This window comes from Nyctereutes procyonoides, unplaced genomic scaffold, assembly GCF_905146905.1.
Source record: "Nyctereutes procyonoides isolate TBG_1078 unplaced genomic scaffold, NYPRO_anot_genome, whole genome shotgun sequence".
Taxonomy (NCBI): Eukaryota; Metazoa; Chordata; class Mammalia; order Carnivora; family Canidae; genus Nyctereutes; species Nyctereutes procyonoides.
The window spans coordinates 58,279,059-58,295,082 of record NW_026575043.1 but is presented as its reverse complement, the minus strand read 5'-3'; the positions used below and the strand labels follow the sequence as shown (position 1 = coordinate 58,295,082).

Sequence of the window (16,024 nt, the reverse complement as noted above, 5' to 3'; positions counted from 1 at the left end):
AGATCTGTTCTGAGGCTTCTGTCTTGCCTGATGCAGAAGTGACAGGAGCACCTCATCAGAGTGTTGGGCGCGGGGTCGTCAGACTGAAATGTCAGGTTTGGGAGGAGAAAGTATCAAGGTCACTGATGTGCAAGGCAGAGAGACAGAGAGACAGGTGATTGACAGAGATGATGATGATGATGGATAGATAGACAGACTGACAGATTTCAATAGAACTGAGCTAGGGCACCAGGAGAAGGAGCAGAAGGGAAGGAGACGGGCAGGCAGGAGCTGTGAGCAGGTGGCCTAGGCTCTACGAGGACTCAAAGCACAAAAGGAGGCTCGAAGATGTGAGGAAGGGGCAGAGGAGGGGATAGGGCAGGAGCAGCCACGGGGCAGAGGAAGAATTTCAGGAGGACAGGGAGTGGTCAGCCGCATTGGACGCTGGGCAAGGCCAGGACAGTGAGGCAAGAAGGCCTGTGGGTTCCGGCGGGGAGGCCAGGGGATGCGCTTGCTGGAGGCACCTTCCAGCTGTTGGGCAGGGAGCCTGTGCATGGCTGCAGGCTGAGGAGTGGGTGGGATGAGAGGACACAGCTGGCAGCCAACCTTTCAAGGATGTGTGGCCTTAAAAGGAAAGAGGCAGAGAGACACCCTGGAAGGAGACAAAATTGAGAAGATTTCACCCAAGCAGGTCCAAAAGCTGCTGGTATGGGGTCAGCAGGGGAGAGACAGGAGAGCCCGCCCAAGAGGAGCCCAGCAAGGAAGTGGGCACCTGAGCAACGGGCGGGCCCGGCTGTGGGCAGGAAAACCCTGTATGATGCCTTCTCTTCTTCCTGTTGAATCAAGAAGAAGGATCTTCTGCAGAGGGTCGGGTGGAGGTCTGGGGAGGAAAATGATTCGCTGCCTGTGAGGTGCCAGTAGCTCATTAAAAATACAGCTGGACACATAAACATCCAAGGGGCACAGCCTTGTGAGGCAGCACCTCTCACACAACACTGCCTCGCTCATTCCTCTTTCTGTCTTCCATATCTGCATTCACGGAGGCGCGGTCTGAATTCGTGGTTTTCTCAGTATCACTCAGCCCCAGAGAGGCGCAGAAGACAGAGTCAGAGCTCCTCACAGGCATTTAGCAAAGGACAACAGGGCAAGGGGGCTGTGGGTTGGAGCAAGAGAGGGTGAAGTGACAAGCCAACAGCAAAGGAAAGCAAGGAGCACAGGGTCGGGTTACAGAGACAGGAAGAGAGGTGGGTGGTGGTCCCCACAAGGCCAGTACAAACAGGTACAGTCAGAGTCACAGAGGCTGACCAGCAGCACATTGATGATGCTGACATAAAACAGCACTGGGTGTTCAGAGCTAGCCTGAGGTCAAGGGACCCATTGCTGGAGTTGAGTGCAGAAGGCATCTGGAAATAAGATGTTTACTGAGCCATTCGAGTCCCCAGAACTAGAGCACACCAGGGGCCCCGAGGTGGGGGGCAGGGGTCACTGATGACAGCCAAACAAAGCCAGCATGGCATGCACAGTTGGGAAGCACTCACCCAAAGGAGGCATGCCGCGCTGGAAAAGCATAAGCCAACTGCCACCCAAAAGAGCAGGGACTTGTAAAACATCTTTTACTTGCTCAACATGCTCCATTAGAAAGACCTGAGGCCATTTTACTTTGCACTTTGAAAAGAACACCCCAGGTAATGATGATAGAACATGACTTGGAAAGATGTCTACTTGCCAAGTCATATTCAAACATCATCAGGAAACAAAGACAGATCCTGCTGTTACATAGAGTTCTTGAAAAAAGGCGCATTTTCACTGAATGTAGCTCTTGGAGCATGCGTTTTTTCACACACAAATTTAAAACCTTAATATGATGATCTCCTAAGAATGACCACAGATCCACACTTGATCGCCTACTGTGCAAATACTCAGGAATACTGCAGGTGAATTAAATTGTGGAAATTTAGAGAGGTGGTTTAAAAAAATAGGTGGAGAAGAAACTCAAAATCATGCACAGTGTGAAAAATTTTATATTCCTGTGCTCTACCAACTGAGCTATCAAAGGAATCATGTGTGAAAAAATATAAAAACCTAAATGGAGGGAAGAAATCAAATGCCTAAGTCTCAGGGGGGAAATGGTTTAGACTCAACATGAAAAGCCACTGCTTTTCTGCTACAGCAGTTCACACACTGGAACTTCTGAGGACACACCAGGGGCACTGCCCATTGTCTACAGAAACAAAGGAGCTGGAAAACCCACACATGCATACACGTGGAAAAGCAAGATCGCATCTTCTAAAATCCTCCCCAAAAGCACTCTGAGTGGGAAAAGCAGGTGACACTCAGTTCTTACCTGGCAATTCCCCAGGGTTGGCCCATTCCCCTTCCGTATCAGCAGAAGGCAAAGAAGCAAGGCGTTTAATACATTCATCAAATTTAATCCTTCCATCCTCGAGCAGAGAAGCACCCAGAGAACAGTACAGAGCCTCTAAGAAATAGCACTCCAAAAGGTCAGGATCTTCTATTTCTCCTTCTAGTAGTGCATCCAACATCTTAGTTAACTGGGTTACCTAGTGCACAGGAAAATCCCTGATGAGCCCATATATTCCACTCCCCTGCCAGCCTAGGGTCAGTTCTGGCCATACATCTTGGGATAGCAGGTCCCAGAGTGATGGAAGCCTCCGAACCCTCCATATTGGTTCAGTCAGATAGAGCCTGTCATCTTGTCCTGCACAGGGTCATTACAGGAAGTGCTGTGTCTTTCTTGTCAGTAACCTACAATGTTACAACTTATCCCTCTGGCATCTCTGTTTCCCTTGGACTGTGGGTCCACCTTTAAGGAAGACTTTCTCATTGCTGACAGAGATAATTTCTCACCATATTTAGATCTGTCTGAGGGACAATTGTCTTCAGCTTCTCGCCTTGTCTTCCATCCACTATCCCTTCCACTATCATATCCATGAGATAGGGCACATATTTCTCAAAGAGAGTCTCCAAATTGCCATGCTCTGCCTATAAAAGAGCAGAATTCCAATGCATTTTCAAGGATTCCTTTATTTAAATAGAAGTTAGTGGAAAGCTTACCTTGACAAAAAAAGGGATGAGTAAGGTCTTCTGATGAATAAATCTGGCAGGCAAATAAACCCTGATAACAGTGTCTTATATTTGTAGAGAGATTGGTCCTCTACAGTGCACTTTTGTCATGAAGCATTTTATTTCACTGCCATAGAGTCTACCCCACCACCCGGGAGGGAGGGAGGATAGCAGGTCCCATTTGACAGAAATGGGGCTGATTATCTTTGAGGTCAAGTTACATGGCCACAGTCATCTTGCAAAGAGTCCAAAGCCATGGAAGGCCTCTATCCCTATCAAGGCATTGAGGACCACCAGAGATTGGGTGGGCCTTAGACAGCTCTCTCTCCCTTACAACAATGGCTCCAATGGTCCTATCATGTTTCCCTTGGTCTTCTCTTCTCTGAGATAATTATGTCCCAATTTCCAATTTACCATCAGCCTCGTGGTCCTTCTGGTGATACACCCAAACCACTTGTGTCACTTTGAGAATGTGGTCATGGTATCCTGGGTGTGGTCAGCCTTCACATGACTATCATACCTATCTCTGCACTTTCTAATGAAGCCTTTTTGTTATGACAATACATACTTTAGCAGCCATGTGACACATGACATGGTTTGAGATCAACTAAAACCATCAGAACTCAATTACATGACAAGCTAAGTCCTTCACACACAGCATTCATCCAATTAAGCAAAAGCTGAGCCCCTCTAAAAACAAATCTCTCAGTAGCTGGGCTTGCCTGGACCAGGAGTTGCCAACAACAACCCGCAAGCCAAATCTGACCCATCACCAGATTTTTTTTTTGTAAAGTTTTATTGGTACATAGATATGCCCAATCACATACAGTGGCTGCTTTACTGCCACAATGGCATAGTTGAGTAGTTACAAAAGAAAAAACCATATGGCCCACAAAGCTTAAAATGTTTCCTCTCTATCTCTTTGCAGAAGAAATTCTGATCTAAACTATCGAAATCATTACCTATCCTACGAAATTTTCTAGAAATCTAGCAAATGTGTCTTCCATGTTTTCATCCAATTTATTGATAACATTAAGTACTTAAGATCATAGGTAGATCAAGGTCAAGGTCATGGCTTTAACTACAAACAACACTTTGGATTATGTTTATCCAACTAGCCACAAGTACTAATAACTTTTAAGTTCATTTTAGAAATAATTTTCACCTTGTTTTGTATTTCATTAACCCATTTTTTCCAGAATGGTTGATATTTCAAGTTTTTAGGATCCACATACACCATTCCACATCGAGACACAGTTGCAGGAGAGGCATACTGTAAATCACCAACCTGGAGAAATAAAAAAAAAATCAGTCATGTATATGGCTATAGACAACTGGACTACATGTTTAAAAGCCTTTGTTTTGTGCAAATTTTTATAACTGCATAAAACCCACATCATTCCTAGATTAACAGCCTTCATGAGGCTTCTGATTAAACACAGGTATATGATGGAAAGACAATACATTTCTGATATAGTACCTTTTAAAGTTTTCTTTTACTATAAATTAATGTAAAAATTAATATGATTTAGAATATTTGACAAAAATAGAAAACTCTAGGGGAGAAAATAACTTATTCAAAATTCCAACACCAAGAAATAAACATTGTTCTGGAGTGTGTATGCATCTAAACCAACAATATTAACACATCCATCTCCCTATGAAAAGAAAAGACAGTTCAGTCAGCCAATAACATAATGATATGCACAAATACCCATGCATCAACAAAGTTTACAGGCCAAGTTAGAAACAGCATTGACATCAAGCCAAAGTGAAAGCAAATCTCATGGCCACTTCTGTGAAACAAGTTCAGAGGATACGATAAAAAGTTTGAAAAAACAAAGAAAAGTTAAAGGCAAATAGTGTGAAAGAAAAAAGAAGGCAACTACAAACTTCAGGCCAAAAAGAAAGAAAGGCTCTAAAAGAAAGTAAACATAATAGCAGTATACTAGCTGGCCCTACAGTAAATATTTCCATATTCATAATAATGCAAATACGGTTTTACTGATTCAACTGATTTAGCAATATATTATTCTGAGGAGGGGAGTGAAGTAGTGGTATGAGATGAACTCTCACTTTCATAGCAGTTATAGCATAGATACTGTGTAAACTTGATAGGAAGGAATAGCATGCTAAGTGTGTTGTTTACAGACACCAGGATAATAATCAGAAGAATAACTCAAGAGTGAAAAATAGTTACCTCTGGAATTCAGTAAAGAGGGATAAGAGGAGTAGGGGGAATACTGAGTTGTGGTCATCATAAAAACTCTTCTGCACTGTTTGGGTTTTCTTTAGTCATCTATATTTATTATCAATTTAATGAACATTTAAACTTTTACTGAAAAGAAAGACATATTAAAACTACTTTTCATTACTACTTACCTCAAAGAGCAGAGCACAGTGTGCTTGAAGCCGAATGCGCTCCCCATTGGCCAATGTCAACAGCTTGTTGTCATCCATCACAGAATTCATGTTTTCTACCCACAGAGCATCCACATCCCCATCAAATAAAATATACCTGTAGCAAATAAAAATAACCCAAGCTTTCGTAGGGAACCTCTCCATTCACGTTGATGTCCTGTTCTCAGAGTTTCATAGCAAGGACCTGAGACTGAGCACCCAACTTGTTCCAGAAGTTTGATCCATAAAATCAAATGGGAAAAAAAGCAAACATAAAAACTGAGTCTGGGCACCCAGGTGGTTTGGTCAGTTAAATGTCCGACTCTGGGTTTCTACCCAGTCATGATCTCACAGGTCATGGGATCAGGCCACACTTCAGGCTCAGTGCTCAGTGGGGAATCTGCTTGGGGATTCTCTTCCTCTGCTCCTCCCCCTACTCACACTCTCTCTCCCTCAAATAAATAAATAAATCTTTAAAAAAATTGTTTGAGTCAGTCACCATCATTGAAGAATTAAAAAACAACACAAAAATCTGGATGTCTTGCTTCTCTTGCAAACTGGAATCCTCCCAACACAGACCTGCATTCCTGCACGGGAACAATCTGCTGAAGCTCAATAGCAGCTGTCCATGGGGATGGACAGTATCATGGTCTATCTCATTCTTTTCTTAAAACTGAGACTGAATATCAACAACTATTTATCACTTGTTTTGACATCAAGTTTTCTTATGGTAAAGTCAGGAGAAAAGGAAAATATTTCATATGCCCATGTATAATGGATTGAAATGGTGGCCCCCAAAAGACATGTTCATCCAGAAACTGTGACTATGACCTTATTGGGGGGTGGGGGGAGGGTTTTGCTGATGTACTTAAGGACCTTAAGATGACAGCATCTTGAATTGTCCAGGTGGGCCCTTCTCCAATGACAAGTGCCCTTACAGAGGGGAGAATTTCCTCCCAGTTGAGCAGACAGAGATAACACATAGAGAACTAAGATTGCACCTGGCACTTTGTGAACAGGGCCCTTGACATCTGTCTCTAATTCTGTGGGCATCCATTAATGAAACTTCAATACTATACATTGTCTTTTTCATCCATAACATTTAAATAATGAACATGAACTAACCCAGACTCCCTCCTAACTCAAAAAGGTACTCACTTTCGCTCCTTCTTATCCGTTGGCTTGTTGATCTCCCTGAAAATGTTTGACAGCACCCCATCTGTCCAGTCTCGGGTGGTGGGGTCTAGGATGCCATAGAGCTCTATGACACTCACAGCTTTGGGATTCAAGATGTACAGCTTTGTCATCATCCCAAGCCTAAATCAAATAAGAGGCTGCAGTTGTGGTCCAGGTGGCCTAAATGCATTAGGAAAACAGTCTGCACAACCTATGTGAGGATTCGATGTTTTGGATCCAATCCAGAATTTAAAATGCAACCCACACAAACTCTCCTGTGGGCTTCCTGCTTACTGTTAATGGTTTACACTAAATGCAAGGAAACCATGTTCCACCAAAAATGTGGCCCCAACACAAGTGTGCTTTCAGCTGAACTGAAAGCACAGCTTTGCCTTTTGAGGGCATCGAGAAACTAAGTTACATATTCATGCCTCTAACAATTTATGTAAATATTTCATAACTAGTATATAAGAGATCATAGTTATCCAAGACAACATAACACACTTGGACTACTAATATTCGATCCTCATATTTACAGGATATCCACTTTGTGTTGCTGACTTTATAAATTGTGTAGACAGGGCATTTGCCACCCTTTATGCCTGCAAACTCCTGCAACACTATGGAATTAATTCATCTGCAGAAAACCAGGCTTCACACAAACAGCAGTTCATGATTAACTGAATAAGTAAATAAAAATAATGGTGCATGCATATTTATGCATATGTATATAATAGTTCTATCAATTATTTAACAATAATTAATTAAAGAATAAAAGGCAAGATGGTCAAGGCATAACCCACTTAAAATCAGTAAGCCACTGTCCATTGGTTTTCTCATAAGAAACATAAGAAGAAATAAGAAAAAGTGACAGTCACTTACTCAGCAGATTTTATAGACTATCTAGAAATATTAAAGTCACAAAGATTATAAAGCTTGATTTAGATTTTTGTTAACATGCAGTAAAGTCTTTCTGGAATCTAGTTCCTGCTTAAGAGAAAAGTGAGAAGTCAGAAAATCCATTTCAGTATAAGGATAGGCACTACAATTCACAAGTCTCCAGAATATCCTGTATTCTGGAGTGTGAGATTCCTTTCCCTTGGAGCAGCATTGCTCCCACTGGGCTGCTGATAACAAAGTCTTTGATGAGACAACACTCTGTTTCTGGCCACTCTGATACTATAACAGTGTTGCATAATGATGAGTGTCCTGACTTACTTTGAAGGAGCAACCTGAACACCAAGAAAATACAACTTAACAAATTAATTTTCAAAATATCCTTATAAGGTTGTTTGTGAATACTCCTCTCACAGATAAACCTAGTCACAGTCTAATGCACGAAAGGGTCATTGTTTTGCCTCCTAAAATAGCAAATCAGCAATGAAACAAGTAGAGATGCTCTGAGTCTACCGTAGGACACTGATGTGTTCATATTTCAGTATTCAAGACTGAATATTTCACCCTGAATAATGGGTCCCCTCCCTTCTTTCTTTTTGTATCATATGCAATTCTGAAAATGACTGGGCCATGAAAATAATTGATGGCCATGCATCTAACGTATTAAAAACGTTTTGTGTTCCTTTCTAACTGGATTCCACCCTGAAATGAAAATGTCTTCTTTGTGGTAGCTATATGTCAGTTCAAACATGAATGAACTTTTTGCCTTCACAAATTAAAAAAAAAATGCAGTTCTGGGGTACTTGAGTGGCTCAGTCGGTTAAGCATCTGACTTGATTTCTGCAAGGGTCATGATCTCAGGGTCGCGAGATTGAGCCCCATGTTAGGGTCCATGCTCAGCACAAGTCTGCATGAGATTGTCTCTCCCCTTCTCCCTCTGCCCCTCCCCCACTCTCTCTCTAAATAAATACATAAAATCTTTAAAAAACAAAGCAGTGTTTTAAAACAAATTTAACTTCCTAGGGACTGAGAAACCAAGGGGGACTTGGTGATACCACCAACAACCATACCAGGAAACCACCCTGGCAACCAGGCCCTACCTCAGGGTCATACTTACTTGGTCTGGGCCTGACACAGAGCATTAATGACCACAGACTTGCCCCCTCCTGTGGGCCCCACCACCATGGTCGTGTGGCGGGTTAACATGGTCTCAAAGATCTGAACCACTTTATCCACCTGTGGGGCAAAGATTAGTAGCTAGGGTAAACACACCTTTTTTTTTTTTAAACAGCTTTGTTGAGCTATAACTCATATTCCACACAATTCACTCATTTCAAGTGTGCAATTCAGTGGGTTTTTAGTATGTGCACCAATTACTCCATTCAATTTTAGAACATTTTCATCACCCATATCCTCCCCAAAAAACTCTGCATTCATTAATCACCTCTTCCCAACCCTGCCCCCAGACACTGGCACTGCCCATCAGCTTTCTATCTCCATGGATTTCCCCATTCTCCACACAGAAACAGAGTGACGTAAATGGAATTACACAGTCTATGCAGGCCTTTGTGTCTGGCTCTTCTCACTCGCATGTTTTCAGGGTTCATCCACATTGCAGCGTGGGTCAGGACTGCATGCTTTTTTGTGGCCAAATACTATTCTTCTGTGTGGCAAGATCCCATCTGGTTTATTCATCCATGGATGAATATTTGTATTGATTCTATTTTGGGCTCTTATGAATAACGGTGCTATGAACATTTGTGTATAAGTTCTTGCGTGGACATATATTCTCACTTCTCTCAGGTAGATACATAGTAGTGGAATTGCTGGGGCATGTGGTACTGTATGATTAACTACGTGGGGAACTGCCGGACTGTTTTTTCATAGCTGCTATACCATTTTACATTCCCTTTTTAAACAACCACCTCCAGAGGAAAATGTCAGAGTCAGGAAAGGCGCAGAGAGCACTCTCATCTGCGGCCAGTACCTGCTGCCCCAGCTTGAGGCTTCTGGGTAACCTGATACCCTGAGATACCCCAACCAAAGGCGGCCACCCTGGTTGTGCAGCTTTAGGCATTTATATGCTCAGCAGAACACTTTGGCCATAATTTATGGCTTTCTGGCAACATATACGACCTTACAGACTTCAGATGATCAACACTTTATCAATAACATCTAATTTAATTTTCCTTGTAAGTGTGACTCTGGAAAAAGAAAAAGGTGGGGTGGGGAGAGAATATTAGATAGCTGGACCCCAAAACAAAATACTGGAGTTATCACATGATGCCAAAAACAACTGGAGGGTAGTATGTACGTACAGTGGAATATTATTCAGCCTTAAAAAGGAAGGTGATTCTGACACCTGCTATGACATGGATAAACTATGAAACACACTAAATGAAAAAAGCCAGTCACAAAAGGACAAACACCACAAGATTCCACTTACATAATGTCCCCAGAGGAGCCAGATTTATAGAACAGAAAGCAGAAGGGTGGGTGCCAGGTGGGCATCAGGCCTCGGGAGGGGGAGGGGGGAGGACGGAAGTGGGGGAGGGGTGAGTGGGGTGGGGGTGTTGGTTAATGGAGATATAGTGTCAGTTTTGCAAGATGGAAAGGTTCTGGAGATCTGTTTCACAATATAGATAAATGTAACAATATATAATAAACTATACTAAACATGAGTAAGATGAGGGAAAATTTGTTATGTGTACCTTACCACAATAAAAAAAATCAGGGAAAAATGGTTAAGATGGTAAATGTTATGTGTATTTTTCCACATTTAGTTTTTTCAGATGGAAAGACCAAAAACCCAGAAGAAGCCTATGAACTCATTTTCACATTTTGTACCATTCTTACCTGGACAGGTAAGACAATGTAGCCATTCTCCTCCAGCACCTGTTCCACGGCATCATTAAAATTGGGGTAGCGAACACGCGAGCAGTCTAGTCCAGGAAACAGATCAGAAATCAAACCAAGAAAAAGAGGGACATCCTCAAATACGAACTTGGGCAGATTCATGTCTCGAAGGGCCCTCATCAGCACCACATCCTGGGGCAGAACGAAACAGATGTCTTTAAGGATTATTTCCGAAAAACCCAGGGACTAGTATAGAAATCCTCTAATGAAATATAAAATGAAATTTCATATAAAATGTAAGACATAAAACATTGAAAGTACAGTCTCTAGACATGTGAGCCTGTTGCCCACAGAGCAGCACTGAGAAGTCTGCTTTGGAGTGAGTTCTGTGCTTTTATTGCAAAGCAGAAAAACAAAAACAAAAAAATCATTCTCCTGCTTTCTTGAGAACTGGGTTTATCCCCACCCCTCCACCCCACCATCCTGCAATTATGGATTGATTATTACCACTGAAGCATCAGAGTTATGAAGACATTCAACTTGACCTATGGTAATTAGTCAAATTAGGGGAAAAAAGCATATACTACTAATAAATAATAAGAGATCCAATTAAGGCCAGCAACCAAATGAAGTAAATGAAGTGACAGCTAAAACTAAAACTTTCTTGTGAGCACTATGCTGTAGTCCATCATCATGTCCCAGTGTTTGTTAGGTACACATGAACCAGATAAAGACCTGGATCACATCGGTGTCCATGGCCCCTACCTCTCTGAGATCAGAAGAGCCTCTCTTCAGTTCTCCAGCCATTACCAACACGGATTTCAGGGCTCTCAGTCCAAAATCATAGTGATGTTGCTTGGAGAGCTGCTCCCGGGCCAACTTATACAGAACAGTCATCTTTTTGGACAGTGTCTTTTGTGATCAAAGATAATGAAAAACAAGGAAAGAAAATGACCTAAAAGCAACAGGACGTCATTCTACAAAGAAAATGGACATAAAATTGTTCAATGGAACTGCTCTATAAACAAGCAGACCCTTGCCTCTAAGAGAAACACCAGGATGGGTCCTTTGTTTTCAATGATGACAAATTAGGAACTAATTTCAAAGAATGCCAGTCTTGCTAAAATTTGAGGACTGTCTTTGAAAGCTGAGGATGATCTTCACTGCCTTAGCTTAAGAATAAAACACATCCCACTTTTTAAATCATAGCACCCACACTCCAAAAATATGCCTCCTTCTTATTTAGACCTGAACATGTTAAATCTTCTTCTGGGGGAATCTGAATGGCTCAGTCGGGGAAGCATCGGCCTTTGGCTCAGGTCATGATCTCAGGGTCCTGGGATAGAGCAGAGAGTTTGCTTCTCCTTTTCCCTCTGCCCTGCCCCTGCAACTCCTGCTCACTCTTGCTCTCTCTCTCACTCTCTCTCTCTCTCTCTCTCTCTCTCCCCCCCCCTCTCTTGCTCTCTCATTCTCAATCTCTGTCTCTCTCAAATAAATAAATAAAATCTTTAAATTAAAAAAGCTTCTCCTGTAACTCATTTTTCAAGATGAGTCAGCCACTCACAGACTACTGATGTAGCCACTCATCTTGACGACTACATCAATGATTCAAAGCCGGCTGCTCCCTAAGGATGGCAGGACTAAGAACCAGAGATCCCACCACTCCTGTTTAAAATCCAGACAACACGGGATCCCTGGGTGGCGCAGCGGTTTGGCGCCTGCCTTTGGCCCAGGGCGCGATCCTGGAGACCCGGGATCGAATCCCACATCGGGCTCCCGGTGCATGGAGCCTGCTTCTCCCTCTGCCTATGTCTCTGCCTCTCTCTCTTTCTCTCTCTGTGACTATCATAAATAAATAAAAATTAAAAAAAAATTTAAAAAAAAAAAATAAAAAATAAAATCCAGACAACATGCAAGCAGCAAGAGCCTTTTTAAAAAATTACAGAAAAGAGACCTCACAACCCTTTGTGTTGAAAGCACTTGCTATTTAATACACTTTTCACAACCTTCTGGGGAAACATAGGTGCATACTTTTTATACATATTTTAAAATATGATAAAGGAGATATTGTGTGTATCTGTGTGTGTTTTAAAGCCACATATTCTCAAGGTATGAGGCTAAGTGAAAGAAGTTCATTTCAGAGGGTTACATATGTATGGATTCCAAGTACAGAACATTCTCGAAGTGACCAACTGTCATGTTAGAGAATGAGAGGTGGCTGCTGGGAGTTAGGGCCAAGGAGAGGGTGTGTTACCAGGGGATGACAGGAAGGAGTTTCTTTGTGGTGATGGCCCAGTTCTGTATCCTGATTGTGGCACTGGCTATGCCACACATACAACAAAATGTTCTAGAACTATATACAAACAAACATACCACAGAGACAGGGAGATGTAAAAACTAATGGAATCCAGATAAAGCTTGTGCCTGAGATAATAGCACCATGCCCATCTCCCGGTCCCGGTTTTGACAACCTGCCTTGGGGGTATAAATTGTCATCACCAGGGGAGGCAGGGGGTATAGGGAACTCTGCTCTATCGTTCCCACTTCTTGTTGAGTCTGATTACTTGAAAATAAAACTTACAATTTTAAAAAGAGACAGGAGGAGGAGAGAGACAAAGCACACACACACACACACACACACACACACAAGCCACACAGAATGCAAACTTCCCAAGTCCCAGCCTGAAAGCGGAGGCAGGGTGGGGTCCCAGGATGGCTGAGCAGGGCTCCAACAAGACGTCACCTTGGCCCAGAGGAAGCCCTCGGAGAAGAGCATGATCTCACAGATCTGCTGCAGGTCGGGCACGATCACCACCACGGGCCTGAAGAGAGCCTTCACTGACTCAGGCAGCTCCGTGCGGCCCGCGTAGCCCGGGTTCATGGTGATGAAGATGCCCATCCTCGAGTCCAGGGCGATCTCCTGCCCTTCAAACTGGAGGGCGACAGGAAAGAATGGGGTATGAGGCCAGCAGGCCCACCACCAGGGAAAAGGGACGGAGAGAGCCACGGGGCTGTTCATCTTCATGGTACAAGGAAGACACCACCCTTTGACTCCCGTCTGTTTCCAGGCCTCAAATGTTGAGTCCTTGTGGTTCTCGCCTAAGGGTCCTAGGTGATGAGCTTTGCCCCTGCCAAACTGTGATCCAAATCCAGAGTCTGCACACTTCGAGAAGCAGCAGGTGCTGGGAAGGAGTGCAGCGTGGGGAGTATGCGGGCACTCTGTGAGCCTGGACAGGCTCCCTACCCTCTCTGAGTGAGTCTCCTTCTCTGCAAGGTTGTGGTGATTGAATGAGGCGATCGATCTGTGCCCCAGCACCCAGTCTGACGCTCCGCACAAAGTGGATTCTCATTCATGTCACTGGTCCCTGCCCCCATTCTGGCTCCACCCCCCCCACCCGAGCACCAACTCTTCCCACAGAAACCCACCCCAGCATCCTTCCAGAAACCAGCCTCCATTCCTCCAGGCACCTCAGGGACCCACAAACTACAGAAATCTCTGTTTTGAATTTCTTTAGCCTACAGCCAACTTTCACCTGTCTCAACTTTTTTTCCTCTAAGATTTCACCATTTTATTTCTTTTACTGGTCCACTGGACAGATAAAAGATAGAAAACAGTATTTTTATGAGGCACAGCCTGCCTCAGGAACAAAAGGGCCGTCCAGCAGATAGCTGATGCTCCCTGAGGAAGGAGGCCACTATGTTGTCTCCCAAGCCTGCTCACTTGCTCACCGTCACCCACTCCCTTATATCCATGTGGGGCCCAGAAGAACCAATTAAAAGAAAATCCATCCAAAGCCTTTATGGGAATCCTGAAAATGTTTAACAGTATCTAGTTTCCACAATCTCTTGACAATGAACTGCACTGTGGTCTAAGAGAAAAAGTGGTGGGGTGCCAGGGGCACAGAGGGACCCACAAGCGAATCCTCACTAGCCCTCTCGATGAGGCTCTGTAGGGCCTTGGAGGATATATAGGAGTTTTTCAGGCACAAGGGAAGGAAGGACAATCCTAGGCAGACAGGGACAAAAATGTTGTAACCGGGCCCAGTGTGCCCTCAAGGCAAGTGGCATAAGGTGACAAGAATGTAGGGCACACAGGGGGTAGGGAGTACATCAGAGCACGCCAGGATCCCAGGGGACCCCGGTGCAGGGACATGGCCCAGGCACTCTGGTCCCCTTTGTCACAGAACCAACTTTGGGACTATCTAAATCATGTAATAAGATCGTTTTTTTCCAAATTCTGACCCAGCATCATCAGCTATAACTTACTGCAGACTTACCAGCTCGGGTCTGCAAATATAATCTTGGATGGGCAGAAATCAGTGATGCTCAAAATTTTTTTCAAATTTGCCTTTTCATTTTGATGACAACCTTAAAAATCCAGCTCGTTTTAATGCCCTAACTTCACGAGGCAGAAGGCAAAATTTTCTGTTTGTGTAATACTATCTATTGAAAGACATTTCAATTGAATGGAACATTCATCTTTAAGGTTGCTTTTTTTTCCCCCTCAAACTTGGGAAGTGACCAAGAATTTTTTTTTCTTTAAAGGGGACTCTGGACATTACTTACTTAAGAACACTGCCTTACTTGCCTATAGCTACTACTACTTCTATGTCTGGAATTAGTTTGAAGTTCTAGAATACTGCAGTCTCTAATTCTCAAAGATGCTGATAATTTTGGGAAACCCAACTACCTCAATTCAAAAGCAAAAATCTGTCAAGCCTTCATCTGATGTTTCAAAAGGAACACAGCAAAGTTTCCACCCTGAAGAGTGTAATCAGGCCCAGCTTCACACTCATGCTCACCCGGAACGTGGTTAGCTGATGAATCAGAGCGTTTCGGATCGTCTGAATCTGAGATGAGATGACAGATAGCACAGAGGCATCGATTCGATTGAACTCATCAAAGCAGCCCCAAGCCCCACACTGGGCAAGGCCAGAGAAAATCTTCCCAATGGCCTAGAGTGAAAGAAATGTCAGGACAAGGGCAATTTTTAACTTTAAAATCACAAGTGACATATTTACAAATATGTTCCCTAAGTTAAAACAGAGAGCGTGTATCCAGTTGCCAGAGAGGCAGCCAGCCAATCGCCCCACTGGTGGATCTTTCTGGCAAGACTTCCAGGATCCTCCTGGGCCAGTTCCCATTCACAGGACTTTATAAATTAAGGAATTTTATGAAAAACTCCAGAATCCTGGCTTCTCTTGAAATACTGGAACATCAGGGATCCCTGGGTGGCTCAGCGGTTCGGCGCCTGCCTTTGGCCCAGGGCGCAATCCTAGAGTCCCAGGATCGAGTCCCGCCTCAGGCTCCCGGCATGGAGCCTACTTCTTCCTCCTCCTGTGTCTCTGCCTCTCTCTCTCTCTCTCTCTCTCTCTCTCTCTCTCTCTCTCATAAATAAATAAATAAATAAATAAATAAATAAATAAATAAATAAATAAATCATTTAAAAAAAAAAAAGAAATACTGGAACATCAAGCAACACCGGGTTCATTTTCCCAAGTAGTAACAGCGAACCGCAGTTAGGCAATGGCTCTCCCTCTGGCCCACCAGCTGGCCATGGCCCTCACCACTCTCTACGGTCTCCACCTGCTGCTTTCTTATTTATATTACATGGCTCTGGTGGCACTTCAGT

General features: G+C 43.5%; 1 protein-coding gene across 4 annotated transcripts in view; it reads right to left on the bottom strand.

The window, feature by feature from the left end:
• Positions 1–16,024, bottom strand: part of DNAH10 (dynein axonemal heavy chain 10) — a 133,203-nt gene that overhangs the window by 51,965 nt on the left and 65,214 nt on the right. For all 4 annotated transcript variants that reach the window (XM_055322253.1, XM_055322254.1, XM_055322257.1 and 1 more), the window contains 10 exons: positions 15,195–15,347; positions 13,136–13,324; positions 11,158–11,304; positions 10,393–10,584; positions 8,654–8,772; positions 6,622–6,780; positions 5,446–5,581; positions 4,229–4,351; positions 2,848–2,982; positions 2,324–2,540 (listed from right to left, as the gene is read on the bottom strand). In XM_055322253.1, the coding sequence (XP_055178228.1) occupies positions 2,324–2,540; positions 2,848–2,982; positions 4,229–4,351; positions 5,446–5,581; positions 6,622–6,780; positions 8,654–8,772; positions 10,393–10,584; positions 11,158–11,304; positions 13,136–13,324; positions 15,195–15,347 (1,570 nt within the window). The remainder of the gene's footprint in view (positions 1–2,323; positions 2,541–2,847; positions 2,983–4,228; positions 4,352–5,445; positions 5,582–6,621; positions 6,781–8,653; positions 8,773–10,392; positions 10,585–11,157; positions 11,305–13,135; positions 13,325–15,194; positions 15,348–16,024) is intronic.